Source organism: Rhinichthys klamathensis, unplaced genomic scaffold (assembly GCF_029890125.1).
Source record: "Rhinichthys klamathensis goyatoka isolate OS25496 unplaced genomic scaffold, OSU_Roscu_1.1 h1tg000136l_1, whole genome shotgun sequence".
Taxonomy (NCBI): Eukaryota; Metazoa; Chordata; class Actinopteri; order Cypriniformes; family Leuciscidae; genus Rhinichthys; species Rhinichthys klamathensis.
Genome location: NW_026606671.1, coordinates 1,256,928 through 1,282,630, shown reverse-complemented (window position 1 = coordinate 1,282,630; position 25,703 = coordinate 1,256,928). Strand labels below are relative to the sequence as shown.

Genomic DNA, 25,703 nt, shown 5'->3' with positions numbered 1-25,703 from the left:
GATGCTTTAAACCTTCCTGCAAAACTAAGCGTAAGTGTACCCGGACAAAAGCTGATTTAAAATCAAAGGGTGGTCACCCCAAATATTGATTTGATATAGCTAGTAAGTTAATTGATAAATAAAATCTATTTATGGCATAATTTTTGAAAGCCACCTCACAGCATTTTTCTCACAGTACTGCAGCTTTAAAGGAAGGTTACTTCAAGCATCTTGGAGACGTTGCCGCAGCTTTTGATTTAGTCTGTCTCAGTTTTTTCTGTTTCTTCATGGAATTCCAGACAAACTCGATGATGGTGAGAAAAGATCTCCATGTGGAGCATCCTGCATATGCCAGCTACTGTCAGACTCCTTGTGCATACAAAAATCTCACTGGATTATTACTATTAATGGCAAAATGAATGTATTGAAATGTAAACTGATATTTCCTACAGACAAGCAATAGCAAAAGATAAAAATAACTGGCTTAAAACCATTTTTTTTAGTGTGAAAATACTAACGTGGCTGAGACTTTTGCACAGTACTGTATGCATGTATGTATATATATATATATTATTCCATTTTTATTGACTTAAAATTCCTTGATATTATCAGATTTTCCATGACTGTGGGAACCCTGTGAGGACTAATGAACAAAAGGTACCTTTTACACATTAATGAAAGAAAGAAAAAGATCATTTGAACCAGCTGTTTGCATAATTCTCTATATTTAAATCTACTTGGATACATTTTGGGGGTAAGAATACAACAAAATATATGCTTCATATATTGAATATTCAATATACTGTATCAGACATTCTTTCCCTTTTTTTGTACACATGAAAAACAAAGCATAAAAAGCAGTGGAAACCACAAAGCGATAAATGCACAGAAAGGAAATTATTTTAAAAAGTCTGAGATAACAGAAAAAAAAAATGATTTAAATGTCTTTCAGAAAACAGTTTCCTTTAAACTGTAAAAAAAAAAAAAAAAAAAAAAAAACTTTCTGGTACAAAATATAAAAAATAAATCATATTTACAGAAAGCACAATCAATTACTTTTAGTAATGACTTAGGAGGAAAAAGCTGACCTAAGGCTGCTTGTTTTTTTTATCATTAACTACTGCAAAGGTACATCTATGCACAGATTCTTTTATGCTCCAAATTACCAGGTGATCAAAACGAGCATCTTGGCCGTTTCTCTTCACCCATGACTTACTCTCAAACTTTAGCACCAAGTGAGGTTCGTTCCTACAGCATTAGAGCACAGATGGTCAACTATAACGAAGCATGATTTGAATAGATTATTATAAGAAAAAGAAAGAACAAAGGCCTTCCAAAATCGAGATTTGAGGCTACACATGGTGGTTATAGTGTAGGGAGTGAACAAGCGTCTGATCTGTAGTGCTGGTTTCATCTGTTTCACAGCAGACAGCCAGTCTTTACGTCACTCATTTCATTTGTATCTGTCACAAGTGTTGATGTCGGTTCCTGTGAGTGCAGTGACATTTGATGTTTGCTCAGCTCTGTGTGGTCGTGGGGTTTGTCTGTGTGCTCGGCGTGTTCCCTGCAGCACTGTTAACTGTCTGATCCACGGAAACCTCAGGAGATTCAACCTTAATAATAGTCACATCCTGTAAAGACATTGCTGGCTGTACGTTCGGCACCATGGTCACCCCTGGCTGCGAGGTCACCACGGTTACAGGAGCTGTGGAGGTGGATGTGGTGATGTTGGAGGGGATGGCGAGCTTCAAGACTTGGGTGTTGCTGGTAGGCACGGTGACGGGGGAGAACGTGCTCAGAGTGATGGGAGTGCCGGGTTTTCCAGGCATGGTGGGAAGGGTGATGAGCTGCAAGGTGATTCTTTCACCGCTTTGCCCCTGAGCAGGCACTAGCGTTGGCACGGCCTGAAGAACCATTTTGCCAGCGCTGTTACCCCCAGTGACAGAGTTGGGCATGGAGAGGATGGATGAGCGGACGGAGGGTGAGTTGACAGTTACTGTTGAGAATTTCTGACCCTGTGTCGTCATGAGAACAGGAACCTGCATGGCCAGCCTCACTGTCCTGGAAACAAACAATGAAAAAAGCATTGTGATAGGTGCGGTTGTAAGCAGTAAGCTATGAAATCGTTTCTACAAGTTCATAGGGCCCTGCTATTAGCAGTAGAAAGGTTCAAATTTAGACATTTTGATACCATACCCAGGGGCTGTTGCTATGTTTTCTGGTGACTGTTGCACGGTCATAAAGGCATCTTGTCCTGAGGATAGATTGATGATTTTAGATACAGCAGCAGAGGGAGAGACTGGTGTCCCTTTGCCTTTTAGATTGCTGCGATTGGAGGCGGCTGGGGTTTCTCTCTTTCCCTCGTCAATGCTGTCGTCCATATTGTCATCATCTATGAAAACAATGTCTTTGGGCATCTCCTTAAACTGGTACACAAGTCTTTGGCCTTCCACTTTTGATAAAATGCCCCGTTGGTAGTAATACCTACACACACACACACACACACACACACACACACACAATAGAAAATAAATAAAAATCAAGACAAGGCTGCTGGAACATTTTCTGCTCACTGGTAACATTGATTAAATAAATCTAAAATGACAGGCAAAACATTACCTAAGCGCTCTCCCCATTGTCTCATAGTTCATGTCAGGTTTATTCTTATGTCTGCCCCATAATTTAGACACCGCTTTGGAGTCCACAAGCTTGAATATGCCCTTCTCCTTCTGAGTCCACTTAATGTACTTTGGACAGGTTTCCTTGTCCTGCAGAAGGTCCAACAGGAACTCCCACAGGTAAGTAGTTGAGCCTGTAAGACTCAGACTTCAAATTTGTGGCACCAGGAAAAAATATTTTCTTGCACAATTAAATAAACAGAAACTCTCACCCTTGCTGTCTTTTGATTTCCTCTTATAGACCAGATCCAGAGAACCATCACAGCAATTTCGTGGAGTTCTGGGTTTTCGTCCTGCTGGTGAAGATCACACAAAACAAATGAATCTCTTCTAGACAATTACAGTTTTCAATTGTAATTAAGAAATTGAGCTGCAAGTGCACTTTACACACAGGTGCAGTTTAACACTTCAAATGCAATGTACTAGAATACGCAGCAATAAACAAAAACTTGCATTCATTTCCCAACGTTGCTATAGTTAATTGTCTTAAAGGGGGTAATAGCAAACTGTGGTTCACCTCTCTTCTTCTTCTTCAGTAAATCTGCCTCCTGCAGGACAACAGATCCCATTTCCTCAGTTCTCACTTCCACCTCCATCTCAGACAAAAGCTCCTCTGCAGAGAGAGAGAGATCAATCATTATTGTTACTCTTCATACAAATGTGATTTACATATGTGTTAAGTAGTACTTTGTTAAGTTAGGACAGCACAAAAAGCTTAAGAACTAATTAAGACATTTAAGAACAAATAAAACATGAGGTACATCTTAACGTGCTGCGTTTAATCACACACCTGTACTGCGATCCCCCTGCAAGCTGGCTGGTGAATCCATGTGGAGCAGAGCTTCAGCTGCCTCGATAGTTTTATCATGCACTGAGACCTCCACTAAGAGAGAGGAAAAAAGTTGTCTGTTTTCCAAGTTTGCCAATAATAAAAAAAGAAGCAGATTCTGATACAAACAAACAAATAAATGCCATACATACAATCATTTAACATGTTCTAAACAATACAAAAGCCTTTTAGAATTTAAGGTTGTAGTGTAAAAACAGATGCTACAGGGACAAAAACTAATACAGAAGATTTGAAATTGAGCTTACTTTTGATTAAAAGAGCATTATTTGTTTATAACTATTCTCATGTACATAAACTCATAAAATTGGCGGTACAGGCAAAATATATTTGCATTTCGATGTTGTCATTGGCCACACTGCAGCCTACGAATCAATCAATGCTAAGCGCTGAATGGCCAGGCGTCCTGTCACTCAACGCCTATACACTTCCGCCCTAAACTTCAAAAACAAAAGCGTATTTTTAATAAAATTTGATATATTTCACTTAGCGAAAGTCTTTAAATAGCTCTATACATCACAGAAAATAAGTCGAAACGTTAATAGTTTATAAAACCACACGGTTGCTACGTTGTATGCAACGATCTCAAGCAAATCTCATAAAAACAAAAGCTATCAATTTAGATTTCTTGCATGTAGCTTTTAATGACCAAAAACCATAACCGCACCCGTTATACTTTAAAAATATCCCGCAACAAAACTGTTCATTATCGTTTGCGTTAATCTACAATCAAAACAGTAAAGAACAGAACCGTTAGCTGATTTAAACAATCAGATCGTACAAATATTAAACTGCTACTATTAAAACATTTTTAGCTCCATGCTTTACCACAAAACCCTATTAAACAGTAAATCATGTTATAAACAATATATCAGATAACGTGGCCAAGACGCAAAAAAAGAAAACAAACGCACTTCCTGGTTTCTGCCAACCACCATCAATTCCCTAGAATAAATCATAACTCCAACCGACTTTAAACAAACAGTAATAAATACACACAACACCAATGCCACATATTACTCTACGAACACAAAATAAAAGTGTCGCTAAAACAAAATAGCAAGAAATGATTTAATATTACTTAAACTTGGCGCACGGGATAACGACAGCTCTTCACTTCCTGGTTGTCAAGCGCTTTTGCATCCTTCACTTTAGCAGGAGTCCAACGCTCATTACCTAAAATCACGTGATACACTATTGTGAAGAGTTAGGTATTTTTTTTATTATTATTATTGTTTATAAGCTTTGCAGAGTAAATCGAACTGGTGTTCAGATACATTGTGAAGCGGAGTAGTTTTACCAGCTGCTGCAGACTTCTTGACAAAAAAATTACTAATAATATCTGCACCATGCATCTCTTCGTCTCCGGTTACAAAGACTACACTCTACGCTCCCTTTCTGCTTTTCAAAAAAAAAAAAAGGTCAATACAATACTGGGCAGCTAATATTGTATTTCGTATCCCTGAGCACAGAAAATATATTATAAAATCATTATTTACATCCACTTTAATGTTTGTGCAATCTATAAACCCTTTTTAATTTTTTTCCTACACAAATTCTTCTTTGTGAAGAAAAAGCTTTGTTTTTTGTTTTCTAATTTGTGTCTTTTATAACTTCCACAAAGCCACCACAAGATGTCTCTCTTTAGCTGTTCCTGCTGTTAAAAGAAAACTGGAAAAAGCTTAGACTACTAAAAAACAATAGCTGCATTTGGATAAGACACATGCCTTTGGTGTGAGAGACCCGGGTTCGAATCCACTGTGAGACACCAATGTGTCCCTGAGGAAGACACTTAACCCCTAGTTGCTCCAGAGGCGTGCGATCTCTGACATATATAGCAATTGTAAGTTGCTTTGGATAAAAGCGTCAGCTAAAAGGTGCATTTGAAAATCGATCTAAAATTACCAGTCCATCCATGCAATCATATTTTTCAGGGTTTTCAGAATTAGGTCTATTGTTCAGTTAGGCAAAAAACAAGACCACCTTTTGACTACCTCAGATTGGTCTTCCAAGCAGATATATAACAACATTTTCCTTCCATGGAAATATGATCTAGCCTGGCATGCCAGACCTACATCAAGATGTTAGGTCTGGGAACTCTCCATTGACATGCCTCAATCCGAGGGGCGGGATAAACGGTTACCTTTCAAAATCCCTCTGCACGCAATAGGATGACGCTACAATCAACCAGAGCAACGAACGGTTGTGGATGAGTGAGTCCCATGCGTTTTTCCACCAGCGGAGCTAATTGATATATTAAACTTTTGCCGTATCAGGTCAGCAAAACTACGAACACATCTTCCTTTTTTAAGAATGACTTAAGTGGCGTTCTCTTAACTCCCAAGTCCTCCAGAGTCGCGGCCAAAGCCGATTCGAAAGACCGCTGCATCTTCATTGTTTTCAAGTAGCAGGGAAATCACCTATGGAAATCACGCGGAACGTCATGAACTGTGCCGTCTTGTGTTAAGCCCGCCCGCCGACTCTATACACGATGTGATTGGCCTGACCAGTTTTTGGTTTTTCCAGCTCAAAAGCCTATGGAGAGTTGCTAGACCACACTGGCTGCGAAATAATTTTCGCTGCCGCTAGGGTGCGTCTAGATTTCTAGGCTAAATATGATCCTCTATGAACTGTGGAATTGTTGCTCACCTGCTCCCATCTCCTGCAACTCAGTCTCCACAACTTGTTCCTCAGCCACATCCTGCACCAGGTAGGTATTCTGATCGTCATAGACTAGCACCTGTGCAGCATAGCACTGCTCCAAATCGGCACTATTCACCTGCTCCACTATCACTGCAGGACAGTGCTTTTCTCCGTCAGGCTCCACTCCATCAGGACAAACCTCCTGGCAAAAAAACAACAATAAACACCTTGAGTTGCCTAATTTTAATGTGCATTTTAGTTCACGTTTTAAGCCAGAGACACACCAGGACAACGATCGGGCCGTTTTTGAGTGTCAGCCGACTTGTGTTCCGCACCGTTGGCTCTAGTCGGACGCCGTCTGTTTTTTTGGGGGGCTGATTCAGCCTGTACAATCAGCCTCGGGCCATCAGTGAGAGAGAGAGAGCTCTGATTGGCTGTGCAGTTTAGTGAATGTGTCAGTGCATGAGAATAATAGCAAAACAGCGAGCAAAGTCAAGACGGTATAGACAGAAGGCTGTTGTAATTTTACATCATCTTACCCAAGTGTTCCTTGGCGAATATTTTAATAATAACAACATGAGATAGAAATAAAGAAAGTGATTGATATTCAAAACGGTGAGCACGCGCTGCTTTGTTTACGGTTTGTGTATCTGCAGCCTGCCGTTTCCCTTTTTGAATGACGAATATAAACAAATATATCAGCAGAAATAGACAGATATCTCCTTTACACTCAGGCCCTGTTTACACGAGAACGATTCCGGGTGAAAACGTAAAAATATTTTATCGGATGTGCCTTTCGTTTACACGGCAACGGCGTTTTGGGGGCTTAAAAACGCAAAAAAGTGAAACCACCCTCCAGAGTGGAAATCTTAAAAACGCTCCACCGTCGCGTTCCCGTCTTAACGGTAAAAACGCAAATCTGCTCACGGTGGCTCTCGTCGCGTACGCGTTTACGTCACATGCATGCATGCACAGGAAAATAACAACCAACATGTCAGATTATTTCCATACGTCGGCACTTCAAGTTGCCCTTGCAGCTCTGGAAAACAGCAGTTGTACAAAATATTCTAAGATATTGGTGTTGTTGTGTGGCAGTGCTTTCCATTGCGGCAGTGGCTCAGTGGTTCATGTAGGTTGTCTGCGAACCGAAAGGTTGGTGGTTCAATCCCCGGTTCCACTTGACCAAGTGCCGAGGTGTCCATGAGCAAGGCACCTAACCCCGGCTGCTCCCGACGAGCTGGATGTCAGACACCGCCGTCAGTGTATGAATGAGTGAGTGAATGGGTAAATGTAAAGCGCTTTGGTGGCCATTGGGTCTGTGATAGCGCTATATAAATACAGTCCATTTACCATTTACCATTGCCGCCTGGAGTGCATACTACATCGAATTTCACACACTTTTGCGTCACCATATGCACGCGGAGTTCCCAACCATAACGCTCGTCTAAACGCAGAATAAAAAGTGATAACGCAACGCAACGCCACTTTTGCGTTTTCTCTTCAGATCGTTTCCGTGTAAACATAGCCTCAGGCACAGGACACACGCGCTAGCTGACAGTCGGCTGAAGTCCTTTCGGTGTGTTTAAGTGCAGCTTTTTTTACCCCAATGCAAGTTAAAATTCTAATATGAGTGTGCAGACTTCACCTGCTGTGCTTCCTCATCTCCAGTGACATACTCCAATATATTCCCTCCTCCATCTACTATCACCACAGAGGTCATGACTCATTCCTCTGTGTCAGAACCGAACTTATCCACTGTGCCTCTGCTGATGACCTTGAGTGATGTCACAGCCTGAGAAAAGAAAACAGCCGTTAGTAAATGAACTGCAGTATGCAACATTATGAAATTAAAATGTACAAAACTCCCAAAGGCATTTGCCCTTTACAATCATGTGATAACTTTGGTTATTAAGCCATGTCCGGCTATCATCTTATGCCTTTTCAGTTGGCATGGGAAAAAACCCTTAATATTCTTACAAAGATCACGAGCAGAGCTTTAGGCTTAAAAAAACCCCACACATAAACAAGCAAAAAAAGAAAACGGAAGAGGCCTGTATCCTGTTGGCAAAACTGATCTCAGCCCAGTCACATTCACTGTTTACGGGATTTTTTTAAAAGTAGAAACACCCCTAAGGTCATGCCCATTTTATGTCCCCTTATCCCACATAAAACACTCTAAAATTGAAGAGAGAACTAAGATGATAACTAACTATGAATGAGTTACTTATTCATACCTCACCTTACACAAAAGTGAAAATCTAATGTTAATCTGGCACTTCGTGAGGTTTCTTAAGCGTTCTGTCAATATGAACTGTTTTAAACTGTATGCATCAATAAGAATCAAGCAAAACTGCAAAATAGTCAAAAGCGACAATAGATAAATCAAAAAGGAAACGTTTACATTAAAATTCCTGCTTAGCACACGGCTTAATTTTGCTCGTCTGTGTTATCCTTTATCATAGTTTTCCATCAAGCATGACAACATATCAACTCTGAGTCTCTGACGCTAGACCGATAGACACTGACAGACTAAATGCGCGTCAGGGGGGCAACTAATATTGACATTAAAACAGCGCTTCCATTCCCCATATTGTATCAACTGATTTATCAACAAGGAGGTACAAAATGTAAATAATAACCGTTTAAAGAAAAAACAACACAAACAAATGATGAACTTTTGCAAAAACTGTATCTAACACGAATAATTAGATCGGTAAACAAACAGCTTGCTGTATAAACACAGCCACACTAAAACAAATTAACGTTACCAACCTTCTGGTGAAGTCTAAACGAATTAACGTTAACCTCTAATGTATGTAACAGATGCAAAATATTAAATTTCTCACCGTTTGTGGTGATTTCTTGTCGTTTGGTGAACCTCGAGACAGTCGAATACACCCTGTCATAAGGTTAGCATGCTAACCATGCTAATGACAGATTGACTGGCTGATGTTAAAGCTGGTCAACTTGCGCGAACTGCTCGCTGATAAAGCGCACGCATGCAGGCGATAGACAAATGTCTATTTAGTCGATGTAAAATACAAAAAGTATGAGTTTTGGCAGGCTGCGTTAGTGTAGTAGTTAATGTTTTGCGTAGCTGGTTTCGGGCCTCCCGTTAGCAGGATCTGACTGACGAACTGCGCACTGTGCGCAGCAACCGTCAGTGACGTCACATACACCCTTGTCAGGTGGCGCGCGCGCTTAAATTATAATAAACAAATATAGTCACCACTGACCATGACACAAGTAAACTATACAATCACACCAAATAATATCACAATAATATTTTTAAGTCAGTGTGCAAATGTTTCAGGGGGAGCCAACATATTGGCATATTGATAATGATATGTAATACAATAATGCAGGGCAGGCTAGTACAGACGAGTCTCATCTTGTTATAGGCTAATTATGTTTCAAACAAAGCAGCTCAGCCTTACATTGTGGCTTTGATACCTTCGAAATATATATTAATTATTATTGGAAAAGCAATCTGTGCTGTCGTAACCTTATGCAAATTCTTATCACTGTCCTCCTCGAAGATCCTTGTCCTGAATTTAACAAAATTGGGTCTTTCTCAAATCCAACATATAAACAGCACTGTACAGTGCCTGATAATCAAATCTGATACTCTTAATCTTAGTCACACACAATCACACTGAACTGTGTTTTAACTCTTTATTTTCTTTGATATACAGTAGCCTACATTCACAGTTTAAAAACCCCAGTTCAGGGCCTACAGTGAAAGTGAAACCTCAAAACGGCACAAGAATATTACATCCCTAACCTTTAAAACAAAGACAAAAGAAACTGTGAACACACCCTTTATGATATGGAAACATACTTCACATTATTCCCTCACATTCACATTATTAAGTTTTAATCTTACTCATAATACTCAAGGTCCCTTTTCAAACATGTAAAGAAATAAAAGACAATTGTTAGGTAAATTGTTAAGTATCTTTTTGTGTAATTATCTGACCTTAATTTCCCTTGTGAATCAATTTAGTATGTCTATAAGTCTTAAAGTTTGAATGAGAGGAGATTAGCATATAATCAAATCAAATAAGAATCAAATATGATGCTGAAGGTATCATTGAAATTGTAACTTTGGCATAACAGGTTTGGGGACATTGCTTTTGACACAAGGAAAGTACTTTATTATGCACTTGTCAAGCAACAGGTTTTATAATCACTGGTTTGATGATGATGATGATGATGACTATGGATCAATACAACAAACTAAGAGAGAAGAGGAAAACAAAGACAAAGGATGCAGCAGTGTATTTTGCCTTTTGGGCTTTAGAAATTAATTATGGAATTCTGACTTGGCATGGCATAATATTTTATTGATTATTTTGATAAATGCAATTCGTTTGTCAGTTGTTTTCGGACCTAGTCATTTCACATTGTAAATGCAAGCTGGTTACTAATACTGGTTACTGGAAATGTGTAAAAAGAACACTGTCATTTTAAGCTGAGGTAGAAAGGTACAAATCAAATTTAGTGTAAGTTCATAAATAATGCAAATGGAAAAATAGCATAGATTGAAGATAGAGGACAACCTGAAGTTTAACCAGAAAACTGGTGGCCAGCATGCAGGTATGGCAGTGTTTGTGGCAGTTAGCGTTGCTGGTATAGTAACTATTGACACTGCAATTCCTACTAATGTGAGGTTTGAGGTAGGATTAACTATAGTAGGCTATAGGCTTCAATGTGCAGTTGACTCAAAAAGAGTAGAGTTCCATTTATAAAGGCTAAAAAGATTGGTCACAGCATTTCATGCATATTATTATTGTCAAGAAACCTGTATCTCTCATATCAGAGAGGAGTGAATGTTCACATGACGTAACCACATTTCAGTGGAAAGAGAGGTGTACTTAGAGCAGAGTGGGAAGGTAACAGCATTCTGGGTCCAGTGTAATTATTACTGAAATCCAGGGGGTCAAATTGTTGGTGGGCTCAATGTGGACGCAGGCAATAGGGAAGGCACATCACTAATTCTTTATCAGGGAACCGGTTTACTATCCCAGGACATCTGACACTACTAAACTGAGAAAAAGACAAAATAAACCAAAAATTGTCATGTCAATGTACACTATCATTTAAAATCTTGGGATTGGAAAGATCTTAAAAAGATAAGTCTTTTTATTTTGACAAAAACACAGTAAGAACCATAATATTGTTACAGTTTAAAATAACTGTCTTCCATTTCTATATATTTAATAAAATGTAATTTATTTCTGTGGTGGCAAATCTGAATTTACTCCAATCTTCAATGTCACACGATCCTTCAGAAATCATACCAATATGCTAATTTGGTGCTCAAGAAACATTTCTTACTATTATTAATGTTGAAAACAATTGTGCTGCTTAATGTTTTTTTGAATACTGTGATTCATTTTATTTAAGTTTTTTTGTTTACTAGAAAGTTCACAATTTTAGCACTTGTTTGAATTAAAAATTTTCTTGTAACAATGTAAAGGTCTTAACTGTCACTTTTGATCACTTGTAATTCATTCTGAATAAATTGGATAACAATAAAAAAATCTTACTGACCCAAACATTTGAACACACACACACACACAGTATATAAAAAAAGATTTCCACAATACGTTACCTTTTTTAGTTGCTGCTAATACATCTGCACTTTAAGCAAATGGCGCTTGCCCTATGAATGAAATAAAAGAGTAACATTTAGATCATAAAAAGGAGGTTACAAGGTGTATCATGAGCATTCATTAAAAATACATGTCCTGGATGTCTTCAAATACTATATAAAAAACTTTGTATTCACCACTTTCTCTTTTGAATCCCTATTCAGCTAGTTTCAGGTCAGGTTTTGGTTAATCTACATTTTTGCTATCATCATGATTTAGTTAACTAGTTAACTCAGCATTGCATTGTTAAACCAGATTACCTGTTACCTGACCCGATGGCTCTTCACCATCATCAGGGGGTGGGATGATTCTGCCAGTCATGGGGGACACACCAAGCACCATCGGCTTCTTTTCGGTTTTGGGACCTCCCTCCAAGACAACCACTATGAAGTCTCGTTTGGGGTCTTCCAAAGCATCAGGTGCACTTGATGTTTCAGCTGGAGAAACCTCCTCTGCCACCACTGTGCTCACAACATCTGGTTCAGCCACTCTTTCTGTAACATCCACAACCGGACTGGCTGCTTCTTCCTCAACCACATGTACTGAAATCTCCACAACTGCACTTTCTGCAATCCCCTCTGAACATGCTGCTGCCTTCACTTCCTCACCTTCTTGTGCTTCTAGGACGACTACTGGAGCAACCTCTTCTGCTACTGTGGCTGCAGGTGTTTCCTCAGGTTCTTCAGTTACCAAGAAAACTGGCACCTCTTCTGGAACAGGTGCTACATGCATCTCTGGTACCGGTTCCACTACAGGGGCAACTGGTTCCTCTTCTGTCACTGGGTCAACCAGTACTTCCTCTTCTATCACAGGGACATCAGATGCTTTTTCTGAGGATACTGGTGAATCAACTGGTGTCTCCTCTGCTACTGGAGCCTCTTCTACCACTGCAGTAACAGGTGGATCCTCTACAACTGGGGAAACTGGTGCTTCTTCTGCCACTGCAGCAACAAATACTTCTGCTACTGGTGTCTCCTCTGCTGCTGGAGCCTCTTCTACCACTACAGTAACAGATGGCTCCTCTACAACTGGGGAAACTGGTGCTTCTTCTGTCACTGGAGCAACAGACACTTCCTCTGCTACAGCAGCATCTGGTTCCTCTTCCATCACTGGAGCACCGGGTGCCAGCTCTATTATTGGTTCACTTTCCACATTATCTGTTGAAGGCACCTCAGTGGGCTTCTCTGGTACACCTTCAACTGGTACATCTTCCACAGCTACAGACACCACAGGAAGAGCATCGACCACAGAAGCAGCAGCCAGCTCTACCGTTTCTGCATCTACTGGGCTGACCAACTCTGACGGGGCCACTGCAAGACACAATCAAGCCATCCAATAATCACACAAAAAAACAGACATCAGATGTTTGAGGTGACAAAATAATTATTTAGAGGATTAAGTTTAAATATTCTTTTTTTATAAATAATTATATTGCATTGTGTGTAGTTTAAAACAGCAGATGGATCTAGATGCAGACACAATGGGAAAGATAGAAGTGAGACTACTAAAAGTAGAGTGCAGAGGTTCATCCTCACTACAGTAGAGATAGATCTAACAGCACGGAAAAGAGCTTAAGTAGTTTAAGTAAAGTTCAAGTACATTAATATGATCTATGGTGTGTATCATAACGAGTCATCATAAGGTGTGTCAACACCTTGCAGCTCCATTTAGGAGTTTCCCCATTATTCAAAACATGCAGTACATGAAGAGGCTTTACTGCCAAATATCACCTAGAAAAGGACACACCACAAATTTGATCACCACAAAAATTAAGATATGAAACGTCTAACATTTTGTGATGGATTTTTGAATTTAGGGATGATTAACATAGACTAATGTACAGCATCAGGACATCAATGATCTTTACACTAAATTCAGCTTTTCATAAAACATTACTTTTAAAATAGAGGATGAACTTGCCAATGTTAAACATGTAATATTTCAGTTTGTAAATGGAGTTTTCAGAAAAAATTAACACCGAGAATATCTTTTTGATATTTATCCATAATTTTATTAAATGGCTTTGAAATCCCTTATTAATTTTTATTACACGAATGCATTTTTTCCAAGTAAACGAACAATTCCATTGAATCATATACATACTTGAGCTCCTTGGTAAGTTACTGAGTTCCTTGTCAGATCAGTCATACAGAGGAATATAAAGGGAAAACTAATACAGAAACACAGCTGGCCTAGTTGCTAGGGAGCAAAAGACTCACAGATTTCACAATATCAACTGGCGTGTACCAACTAAGTGATATCTGGCAGAGAAGCACATGTTTGGACAAATCCAAAAATCAATAACTGCACTGTTAAAAGTTATTACAGAACAAATAACAACATACAGCAGTACGTTTGCAGCTTTTCTGTGTCTTTGCGTGCAGTTGTGCCTCAAAGAAGAGGTAAGGCAGGACAGAAGTTAAAAATGACAGGAGGCTGGCTCAGATTTTGAGAGGTTGAGAAGACAAGAGAGTGAAACTGAGTGTAAGAAACAAGAACAGGAGTAGATAGTCTGAAGTGTGTCCACTGAAATGTTTGGTCACAAATGTAACAAAAAGCAGCAACTTTGGATTCTCACAGTGGTTTCTACAGTTATCATTATATAAGTTCATTAATATAATTTAAAAATTCCAGCAAACTCCAGGAATATAATGAAAATATACACAATCAGCTGTGTGCTGTTTAGTGGGATTACATTATTGCACCGCAAGGATCAAATCCTGTTCTATAACTCACCAATGGAAACAGAGGAAGTACAGTACGATGAGGACTATACAGTCAACCACATACACTATCCTTCAGTTAATGTCACTGAGCTCCTTACAACTTCAGTTAATGACTAAAGAATCTAATTGGAAGGGAGGAAAACTGAGGATAGATAGAGAGACCTGCAGGTCTGCAATAAAATCTAGCAAGTCTCTAAAATTGTTCAAGTGTCATGTTTTGTTCTTTCTTGAGATTTAAGGATGACATGTTCGGATTAAGTGAGACCGTGACCATTTTGCTATATAGGACATTTAAATCTTCTGGTTCTTGTGTGTGTAGGTGAGTGTTTGACTACCCAGGAGCCATTCAGGCCTCTGTACTAGTAGCCTCAGCTACTGCCTCCTCTTGGGAGGCTGGTGGCGTACCGTTGATCTCTGACACCGTCTCTTCAGCTTGGATGACCGGAGTAACAACAGCCTCAGCTGCTGCCTCTACTTCCTCTGCAACCTTCTGCACTTCCTCTGCCACCGCTGCCACCTCCTCTGCCGTCTCAGCAACAACCCCTGCCACCTCAGCAACCACCTCTGCAGTCTCTGCGACCATCTCGGCAACCTCTTCCACAACGGTCTCAAGGGTTGCCGTCTCCTCTCCAGTGGCCTTGGCTGTTTCCAGCAAGACCTCAGGTGCTTCAGCAGCTACATCCTCCTCGGCTGCGCTCTCTACGCTTTCTGCCACCTCTCCTTCCTCTGCACCAGCTTCTTCTAAACAGACGACAAAGGAGGAAAACCTAAGCATTCAGCTACGTTTCCATTTATTTTAGCATTCTTCTAGTTCATTTTGAATCTCACATAGAAATGACCAGGTCAAATTTATCCCCAAAATAAAACTAAAAGGATATGAAATTATATTTTGCCTAAAGAAAATTAAACCCATTTTAAGAATATTGAGATTGTTTTACATTTTTTTTAATGACAATTAAGAATATTTTGCAAACAAAATATGATTATTTTTACTTTTTTATTCATTTAATACCGTATCATAATGGTAGAGTAATTCAAATCACCCTGTCCAGACACAATGATTTTTTCTTAATCTATATTAAAAAATGATAAATTAAATTCAGTTCAATTAATACTACCATGATATGTTTTTAGAAATTAGATAAATTGCATTTTTTCTCAATTTATTATTTCTATAATAAATAATAATTATTTAAATATTAAATAAATTTTTTCTTACATTACATTTATGAATAAAGAGAAGTAATAGAGCTTGTAAAATAGCAATACCTACACATTATTACCTGGACATTTATTGACAGTTTTTGTAAGGTGGTACTATAATTTAAAATATCTATGATGACTTCCGTATATTAATAAATGAAAAATGTGTTGAGATTTATACTAATTGCAACTAATTACTCAAGGAAAATTAAATGTTTAATATTAATCATTTTAGTAACGTGTGAAAAATGTAATTATTTATTATTTAAATAATTATTTAATTCTAAAAATAATAATGATAAAAAAGTACTTATTTAATATGTAATTTATGCTAATTTCCTAGGAACATTTGCATAGCTAAGAAACATTTACTTTGTCACCATGCCTTTCTCACGCACACAACATCCATCTTACCAACCTGGAAATACCTCATCAGAAGGGTATACAAGGAATATAAATCCAGCTTTGTCAAAATCACTCACAACATAATCACTGAAGGCAGCATGCAAAACCCAAGAATGAGGAGGGAGGGAGTAAAGAGAAATTGAACAGAAAAAATAGGGAGAAAGGGGCTAGGAGGACAAGTGAGGAGAAGGAATACAAAGATGGCTGAGCCTTACCATCTCTTCAAAGCTAGCAGTACCAGCAACTCTGTGAATTCCAGCAACACAGAATGACAACCAAAGGGCTTTGTTGTGCGTGTTTAATAAGTTAACCCACAGAGGGTCTCAAAGCTTTCTTTTACATGTCTTTCGCCAATTTCTACTGTATTACACCACAATAAACATTTTAAATAAGGGTTTCAAAGTCAATGGAATGAAGAGGAACTTAAAAAGATAAATATTAGTTCAATGAAATAGCAGGACTCATAATGACAATAACTCAGGAGAGAATCATCCAAAAAGTCCTGACTGAAGACTACAGGTGCCCAGCCCCGACTGTCCAAATTAGTTTACTCTGGAAAGAGTCAGAACAAAGACACAGTTAGGAAAGTAAGGAAAGAGATTAGTTAAGAGTTTTGAGTTCGTTGTTCAATATCATGATTTCATTGTTCTGTTTTGGCATTTGAAAGACTACATATGTGACTGACCACAGTAGCAGAAAACCACTGTGCTTAGTGCTATTGGCTGGCTAGTCTTTCTGGACTGGACTGCAGTGATTAATAGAGGATCACAGGTAAATAAGTAGGGAAAGAGGGTCGTGAGAGATAATGGGAGTGCACAGGGGTGCAGACGGATCATATAAATGGTTTATTCAAGAGGAGAGTGACACAGTGTCAAGGAGAACTACACCCAGTTCTGATTAACAGGCTTTCTGACAAATAGGATCAGGGGATCAGGTGGGTTAGAAGGGTAGGACATGAGGACAACTACTCAATCCAATCTCAACGACACCAAGAAAAAATATGCAGGGCTTCATCAAAACCAATAAATAAGGCTTCCTCTGCCTTTTTAGCTCACTTTTCTGGTTTTCTATTTGAAGTTTGTTGAACTGATGAAGTTCTAGGCTCTCAATAATCAAGAATTTTGTTTTTGCAGTTTATCCATGAGATAATCTACCCATATCTGCCCATTGTAGTGCCATTATAGGATATTTGTAAAACTTAAAAATTAAGTTGATCCTACTTGGCATAGAGCAAATATTAATCAGATCAGGTCTTAATCTATGTGCCAAGAATATAATCATTGTCCAGTGTTTTGCAGCTATCAGCCAATAAGATATCAGGATCGATTTAATGGGAGGAGACGAGGGTGCTAGTGGGCGACATCATTTAGTTACCCTCTGAGTCTGACCCTATAATACATTTCCAGATTACTCATAAATAACTCCCAAACATACTTGTTATGCAGCAGTTCAGACCATGCAAGTTAAAGCACAAGTTAGTTTTAGCAAAACATTCTAAATGGTACCCACTGACAAACAGATGTGTTACATAGACATTTAAGTCAATTTAAATATCAAAGGTATTTATTATGGAACATCATGGAGAGATTATGACAAAACCACATATAAACTCACCATCACCATTCTCCCCACCTAAAAAGAACAACAAAAACATGAAATGTTACATTTTAATCTGAAATCTGAACCTGCTGTATAAAGCTTTCTGTCAACAGTCACTTACTCATATTAGACCGCATAGCACATTATGTCCGCTTATTTAAAATACTTGAATGAGAGAGAGTGTTGTAAATCTGCTGTCATTTAGATAAGACTGTTTAATAGTGCTTTGGCTCAGACGCAGGAGTGTTAGATAAGCTTGGATATGATACAAATATTCAAAGTGGTGGACGTGGTTTTGGCAAGACTGAAATGTGTACTAAGAGGGCAACATGTCTTTTGTTGTGGTTGTAATTGTGTGTTGGAAGGGCAGCAGTGGATTATTTATTGGCATCTGCAGTAGATCTCGTAGATATGTGCAGTAGATAAGTTGACAATTAAGATCAGTAGCCCTGATGCCACTGAGAATGACACTTTTACGGTTACTATCAGTGATGTGTGAAAAGCATTGGTTTTCATTTAATATCTGCAACAAAATGCCAAAGATTATGTATGTTACCTTATGCCTGTATCTTTCACCTTCACATTTCACTATAAACTTCACAGACATGAGAAGGCTATACAACCAGTTTTCAACTTTCTGTAACTAGATAAATCATTTTCATTTATACACCCTAGATTTAAAACTAGTCATCTGAATACTAAAAGTGACATTGGCTGAAGTTACAATGCTGAAAGCAGAACTGACACTGTGAAAACAACCAGACTTACTCTTGGGCGGCCATGGTTTGGGTTTCCACTCAGACTTGGGACGAGCATTAATTTCAGAAACACGATCAGCAAAGCGTTCTTTGTCTGTTACAAGTGTTTTGTAAACCTATCATAGAATTCAAAAAGATATTAATTCAACATATTTATGATCTGACATCAATCTATATCAATGGTTTGAGCTTTTACCATACTTACATATGCCAAGGAACCGGCGAAGGCTCCACCACAGAGGACGGCGTACAGGAAATTCTCGCCTGAGCCACCAGGAACTGATGACATGAGCCTCCGTGGAACTACTGCATAGAGAACAGAGGAGTAAGGGAACGATTTTGGATCAACATATTAGTTGAGGCAACGATTACGGTCTTATTCGAGAGCTGTGTCCCCCGCAGGTCGCAATTGTCGGCCACATTTCTCTAACTCTCTCTCTCTAATAGAGTTTTAATAGTGTAGGCTAATAGAACTGAAATATTATTTGTATTTAAGAGTTAATGTTTTAGTTAAAGTGCCTGGCACAGAGATTGACCTTCATGGCAGTAATATGGAGGTCCTGAGCTGCTTCCTGCCCAGTAGGTCACTGCCTGATTGGATTCCTGTCAATGGTTTTAGGTACCTATAAATATGCCTGTCAGCATTCATCTGGATTTTGAAACATTAACTGCATCAGAAATTGCATACTTCCCTACTATATAATTGGCGAAAAACAGTATGTGACAAAAGTAGTATGTCCGAATTCACAGTATACTCATAAAAGAGTAGGCAAAAAGTACCCGGATGATCTACTTCTTCCGATGAGATTCTGAAGTGTGCATACGACACTTTACTATCCCATGAGGCCACAGGAGAGGATTTGTGAATGGCAGTGAAGAGACAACTGACCCTGATAGTCACATGATAATGACAACATGGCGAATATACGTCCAGATTACATTCATACTATATAGAAAGTACTTTTTTAGAGGTCGTGAAGTAATTACTTATTCAAAATAAGTGCCTACTGCCTACTTAAGAGAGTATGCGATTTCGGACGCAGCCATTATGTTTTTGCATTTCCATGACTTTAAATTCAGTAACTCTTTATATAGAAGTTTATCTCCAACAGTTATTTTTATATAACATAAGTATTGCAATGATTATTCTACATGTATAAAGATAATTATGCATTATTTATTTGTCTATTTTCTTACCTAGATAATTGTTTAATAACCAAATATTCAATTTTATATACTATAATTGAATGACTGTCTCAGTACAGACAGTTTCTTGTCCTAAAAAAAGTTCAAGGAATTTAGATTTAGAAAACCATCAGTGCAGAACAATCATGATGATTGAAACACAAAGATCCATCTGACATGGCAGAGGAGCCTTTTTTCAGGAGTCTCTTCAATATTCTCATTAAGATAATCCAGTCACTTGTGCCCAGCTAGAGTAAATGGGTTCTAGACACCTCCATGTTATTTATACCAACTAATCTGTTAATCTTTCCTAGGAGTCAAAGGGTGAAGCAAACAGAAAGTGAGACATGCTTAGTTAGACCACTGGGAACCAACTTGAGTTTTTCAATGTTAGATGTTGATCAATATCTAGGTTGGCAATGGCCAATATAATACCTATATTTACATAAAACAATTGAACCTTTATTTATATAGCGCTTAACAACAGCAAATAAGACACAACTGCTGAAATTAAACAAACATGTATTTCACACAATAAAGATTTTCACAATATGGTCGTCTATGTCTTATATTGACACCTAGTGGTGTGGAATTGGATGCAGCATCAAACAAAACAAAAGGCTTTCAGTTACAGATGCTACTAGAAATGCCCTGTTTGCAGAAAGTCACAATTATTTTATTCTGCATGGGAGTGTCCAATACTATTTTTATTTTAACAATAGGCCTGCTATATTAAAAGGATAGTTCTCCATTTTACAACATAATCATCATTTACTCGACTTAATGTTAGTTGAAAGCATGACCTGTTTTCTTAAAACATCTATCCTGCAAATCACCCTCCAAAAAAGATTAATCACAGCTTGATACTGGAACGGTTGAGCGGACAAGAATTAAAATGAAAGGCTTTAAGCAAGTGGTGTCTGACAAGTAGGCCTACCGTCCAGCCGTTAATGGCTATTTGAGGAGATATTTAGTGGGTAGGACAGACACTCTGATTCAATCTATGCTTATGTTGCTTTTTTCAACAGATTTTTCATGATGTAATATTCTTATTAACTGCATTACAAACATGCTAACATAGATTTTCACAAACATTGATTCATTTAATACATTCAAGCAACAACAAGGGCAGACAAGTGTCTTGCTTTAAGAATGTGTCCTCCTTGTTTATTTAAACAACTAGGGTTTCCCAACAGGGGTCTATGAGCCCTCCTGGAGTACATAAAGTGGGGGGTCTGTGAGTTTAAAATGCAAGTGCTAAATTCAATACAATAACAATAAAAGCATAAATGTTTAAAAGACTAACTCAGGGTTTGGGTGACAAAAAAAAAGTAGAGAACCCTGAACCCTGAGGCAATCATTAATTCGGAATAGCATACTAGAGCTAGCAAACAAACATTCTGCTTGATGAGTATCTAATAAATACATACTAGTCACAATTGGAATACATAGCTGATTTCTGAATGATAGATCTCCGAATGATAGATCTCCATAGAAGTCAATGGCAAATATTTTAAGAGTGTTACTAGTGACAATGAAATGGTTCCTAGTCACTACTGAAATAAGTACAAGTATCTAATAAATTAGTAATACTAATAGTAATCTATTTAAAAGGTACTAGTATCTACACTGAAAAAGACTTGAAACTATTTTCATGCAGAAATTTACAAAGCCCCTAAAGGGACATTGTGGAGGGGGAAAAAATGAGATGGTAGGGAAAATAATAAGTCAATGCTTTTGTTTTCTCTTAAATTTTTTGCATTTCCCCCAAGTTCTTTGCGACGTTTCTCTGGGGAACGCAATATTTTTGCGAGGGAACGCAAAGGTTTTGTATGATATGAAATAGTTTTTTTTCTTCCAATCTCATTTTTTCCATCACCATGTCCCTTAAATGCTCCGTACAAATTGAGAGTACATTTAAAAAATAATTACAAAGAAATAGAACAACTGAAATAGTATGTTCTTTTAAAACTTACTTTAACTTAACTTTGTCTACTTCAATTTTTATTTTTTATTTTTTTACACTGTATAGGTGCCCATCTAATAAATAATATCTAATGAATAATAGTATCTTTAAAAAAATAAATAATACTAGACCTTATGGAATTGATACTAGTAGGATAAAAAATATTTTTAGAATTAATTGTTAAAACGGCTTGCCATATAGGCAACACAGCCACTGAGTTCCATAGGTCCGCTTGCAGTCTATAGCTCGACCACGTACACAACCACGTGAGCTATACGTAAAACACAGAACACCCTACACTGAAGGTCAAAAATCAAGCGGAGTATGAATATTTAAACCATGATGTCAAAAAAAAAAAATTCAACCGATTCCCTATTACGCAAGTTCGTGTTTCATAATCCATTTAATGACGACAGAATGAATTTGACAGACATTAATCGAATCATATTCAAGAGTGAAGAGTCAACAACTAACCTAACTTTTCACAACGTTTAAAATGCAGTGATAGGTCGTGTATTTTGAATTATAAATCTGTGCAATATGAATATTGCTGCAGATATGCAGTTCCCAAGATGGCTACATTCTTGTGAGCTTGGTGCCAGGCTGCGGTTTTAGATGTGTACATTGTGTTCCCTGCAAATGACACGGCGAACATGTGTTAGTAGTAGTAGGAGGCGTGTAACCTCTGACTGGCAATAAAACGTGACAATTATCTCAAAAGCCATTTAAAAAAAAAAGTGAAGTACCAATAGGCTCCGACTGACCTTCATGTCCCCTTAACCCTAAACTACATGCCATCGGGCCAAACAATTGTACATTATGATACAAATCAGCTCAAACACATTCTCAATGTAAACTAAAGTTGAAATGCGTGAAATAACAAAATTAGCAGATCGCGAAAGCTTAAAACACAACAAATACACTGCAAATGATATGACTAATAGATATAAACAAAACTTAAAGAGACAGATAAGACGGTCCTCACCATCTCTGTAGAGGTGAGCACGGTTGATGGACAGTCGTGCCAGAGGTCCACCACACCTCTGCCAGGATGCTCTGCACGCAAACATGGTCCAAACTGCCACTGCCACGGGAGGAAAGCAGCGTGAGAGTCCAATGGAGGTGCAATGAATGACTGTGTGACAGTGCGGAGATATGCGGAGGGGGAGGAGTGAACTTGAGGGGAGGAGAAAATGCTCATCGAATCCTCCCTCTTGATGGATTCACTGGCACGATGGCCTTAAAGAAATTAAGTAGTTGTATTTACTCAAATGCTTTTTAGCCACATGCGTATCGGCTGAATTTATGTTACAGACTTTTTTTTTTACATCGCAAAATCACTGGAATTTAAGTTCCACAGACTGACACCTGTTTACTAAGAATAATGGTACCAGCAAACACTGAACAACTCCCCTTAAAGGGATAGTTCACCCAAAAATTAAAATTAGCCCATGATTTACTCACCCTCAAGTCATCCTATGATATGACATTCTTCTTTCAGATTAATACAATCTGAGTTATATTAAAAAATGGCCTGGCTCTTCCAAGCTTTATAATGGCAGTGAATGGCCGGTTTCTGTTTTAAGTCCATAAAAGTGCATCTATCCATGATAAAAGTGCTCCACACGGCTCCGGGGGGTTAATAAAGTCTAAAGTAAAACTAAAAAACTAAAATCTAGCTTCCTACACAAGTCGACTTACGCCAAAAGAGTAACACTTGATGATGTATGACGTAGGATGTAGGAGTAGCGTAAGAACTCTTGTGGTTCAAACAACAAACTCAAGCTCCTCCGACATTTCCCTTTAAAAATTCTCGTTTTAGACTTCTAATACGTGACTGGTGTTTTGTTTTGCTCTATCCTCTGCGCTTCCACGTTCGTCAATGCTTCGTGCGTCGGGTCAAGTGTTACTCTTCCACCGTAAATCGATGCATACGGCCGTCTGTTGGAAGCTAGTTATTTTAGTCGATAAAGTTTTAAATATGGATATTTTTCTTACACGAACACATCGCTTCGCTTCAGAAGGCCTTTATTAACCCCCTGGAGCTGCGTGGAGCACTTTTATCATGGATAGATGCACTTTTATGGACTTAAAACAGAAACATTATAAAGCTTGGAAGAGCCAGGACATTTTTTAATATAACTCCGATTGTATTCATCTGAAAGAAGAATGTCATATACACCTAGGATGGCTTGAGGGTGAGTAAATCATGGGGTAATTTTCATTTTTCATTAGTTCAATAACTAATTATTGATTGATTGATTTTTGGGTGAACTATCCCTTTAAGTTAGTAGGCTATATGGTTTTTGGTTATTTTGATCCCAATTCTTATCTTCCAAGAACATTCACATGGATATTTAAGTGACAACCTAAGAACCAATACATTGTCTAATGTTTTTTTTTTCAAGGTTTCATAACTGAAAACTGTTCCCAGAATGTTGCAGAATAGTTTTTGTGACAACCATCGGTTTGCTACTTTAAAATGTTTATTATACTATTGTTCAATAGTATGTCTAAGTACACAATGTGCTTAGCTGCGTGTTGAAAAGCTGTACGGAGTAATAAAACAAGACATTGTCCAAAGCTCTGTGGCCTATTAATTAGTATACTATAATGAGACCTTGGCAAACAATATTTACCATTACATCTAACATACTTGCTGTTTTACCTGACCACATTAATCTAATTGACTCCATACAATCTTAAAAATTGAATTTTGGGATATCACTGGTTTGATGACACTAAATGTTGAAACAACTGACAATGATATTTACCTTATACACTTAGGCCTGGTTTCACAGGCAGGGCTTATGGCGCTTTTCCACTGCTGGTACGGCTCAGTACGGTTAAGACAGGATTAGACATTAGTTCAATTAGGACATTTAAGTACCTTTTATAAATGTGCTTTAGTAAAAAAAACATTAATGGTGTGCATCTTGAGATATATCTTAAAATTTTAAAGATATGTCAGTGCATATTGCTTTCAGTTAAAACAGCTAAAACATGCATTTAAGTCTGGGACCAGGCTTAAACCTTATCTGTGAAACTAGGGGACAATTTGCAAGAATGATTCTGTAATTGTTTTGCTTATAAACCACATCATTACACTGAATTGAAGGGAACAAAGGGAAGCCATATGTATTTAATCTAATATATCTCGACAACTCATGTTAGCTGGAGCCAGGAGAGAGTGACTAGAGGCAAATATACACAACTTTATTTAACATTATTGTACATCATTTAATAGCAGAGGAACATCGAAACAGGAAAAACAGAAGATCCATGAAGCACAGAGCAATCAATGCCCTAAAGAGGAAAAAAAACAATGACTATTATTACTTCATTAGCATGGCATCATCTCACGTAAAAAAGATCAATTAACAGGTATGTTATTTAGTTTTTTATATATATATATATAAAAATAAAACTTCAACAACAGACATACATTTTTAGATAACTGCTTCAACAACTGGCATTTTGGTTTCACAAGGTTTCCAATCTCACACCGAATAAGGAAATGGTAATGGTTTTACTTACATGGCCTTGTGAATTACTCTAACCCATTCCTTGTTTTGTACTCATGCACATCAGTGCTGTGTTGCTTGAACAGCTGGTGGGGAACAGAGAGAGTGTTTAGGAAACTTAAAAACAGGTGTAAGTTTGTGTGCATGTATGAGATATCATTTAAAATGAGTTACCAGTGCCCACAAGACAGCTGTACTTCCAAATGCCAGTCCTACTCTCAGCATGTTTGGCTTGGAGGGATCAGGTTTGGATGCTGTATAAGCATTTCTACTAACCACTGAAAAAGAGAGAAAAGCGATCATCAAAACAATCTATATTTAATGCAGTCTGATTTTTTTAGACAGTTTTAGTACCTGTTATATCTAAGTTGATAGTTTGTATATGAATGGATTTATTATCAAGAAGACAAAAACAAAATTTGTGAAAACAAATCTTTGTCCTTTGCTTGTAATTCACGAACACCTGAAAATGGCCATATCATTAAGACATACCTACTAGACTGCATATATATATGGACATTATAATGTGCACA

The 25,703-nt window shown here is 37.9% G+C and overlaps 2 protein-coding genes across 5 annotated transcripts; both read right to left on the bottom strand.

Annotated features, from left to right (window-relative positions):
• Window positions 1-687: 687 nt before the first annotated feature.
• On the bottom strand, window positions 688-9,293 carry elf2a (E74-like factor 2a (ets domain transcription factor)). Of its 3 annotated transcripts, none has more exons than XM_056257276.1 (9): window positions 8,994-9,293; window positions 7,793-7,939; window positions 6,154-6,349; window positions 3,448-3,540; window positions 3,175-3,270; window positions 2,870-2,953; window positions 2,599-2,791; window positions 2,176-2,463; window positions 688-2,040 (listed from the first exon to the last, which is right to left on the bottom strand). In XM_056257276.1, exons 2-9 carry the CDS (start codon window positions 7,865-7,867, stop codon window positions 1,497-1,499), a joined length of 1,569 nt encoding a protein of 522 aa, XP_056113251.1. In that variant the 5' UTR covers window positions 7,868-7,939; window positions 8,994-9,293; the 3' UTR covers window positions 688-1,496. The 3 variants fall into 3 exon arrangements, with proteins under 3 accessions (XP_056113251.1, XP_056113253.1, XP_056113254.1); XM_056257278.1 differs by having other exon boundaries at window positions 2,870-2,950; XM_056257279.1 differs by lacking the exons at window positions 6,154-6,349; window positions 7,793-7,939; window positions 8,994-9,293 and adding an exon at window positions 4,586-4,688.
• A 4,588-nt stretch (window positions 9,294-13,881) lies between these two features.
• On the bottom strand, window positions 13,882-22,810 carry mgarpa (mitochondria localized glutamic acid rich protein a). 2 transcript variants are annotated; one of them, XM_056257274.1, is made up of 4 exons: window positions 22,632-22,807; window positions 18,701-18,801; window positions 18,506-18,611; window positions 13,882-15,271 (listed from the first exon to the last, which is right to left on the bottom strand). In XM_056257274.1, exons 1-4 carry the CDS (start codon window positions 22,714-22,716, stop codon window positions 14,877-14,879), a joined length of 687 nt encoding a protein of 228 aa, XP_056113249.1. In that variant the 5' UTR covers window positions 22,717-22,807; the 3' UTR covers window positions 13,882-14,876. The 2 variants fall into 2 exon arrangements, with proteins under 2 accessions (XP_056113249.1, XP_056113250.1); XM_056257275.1 differs by lacking the exon at window positions 13,882-15,271 and adding an exon at window positions 17,543-17,770 and having other exon boundaries at window positions 22,632-22,810.
• Between the last annotated feature and the right edge of the window lie 2,893 nt (window positions 22,811-25,703).

Bases quoted from the DNA above. Each gene is read 5' to 3' on its own strand.
- elf2a (XM_056257276.1), bottom strand. From the start codon at position 7,867: ATGACCTCTGTGGTGATAGTAGATGGAGGAGGGAATATATTGGAGTAT. The intron at 2,954-3,174 runs GTGAACCACAGT...GATCTTCACCAG, and splicing joins ACTGAAGAAGAAGAAGAGAG to CAGGACGAAAACCCAGAACT. The intron at 2,041-2,175 runs GTATGGTATCAA...GTTTGTTTCCAG, and splicing joins AACATAGCAACAGCCCCTGG to GACAGTGAGGCTGGCCATGC.
- mgarpa (XM_056257274.1), bottom strand. From the start codon at position 22,716: ATGTTTGCGTGCAGAGCATCCTGGCAGAGGTGTGGTGGACCTCTGGCA. The intron at 18,802-22,631 runs GTGAGGACCGTC...TTCTCTATGCAG, and splicing joins TGCTCACCTCTACAGAGATG to TAGTTCCACGGAGGCTCATG. The intron at 18,612-18,700 runs GTAAGTATGGTA...ATTCTATGATAG, and splicing joins TCGCCGGTTCCTTGGCATAT to GTTTACAAAACACTTGTAAC.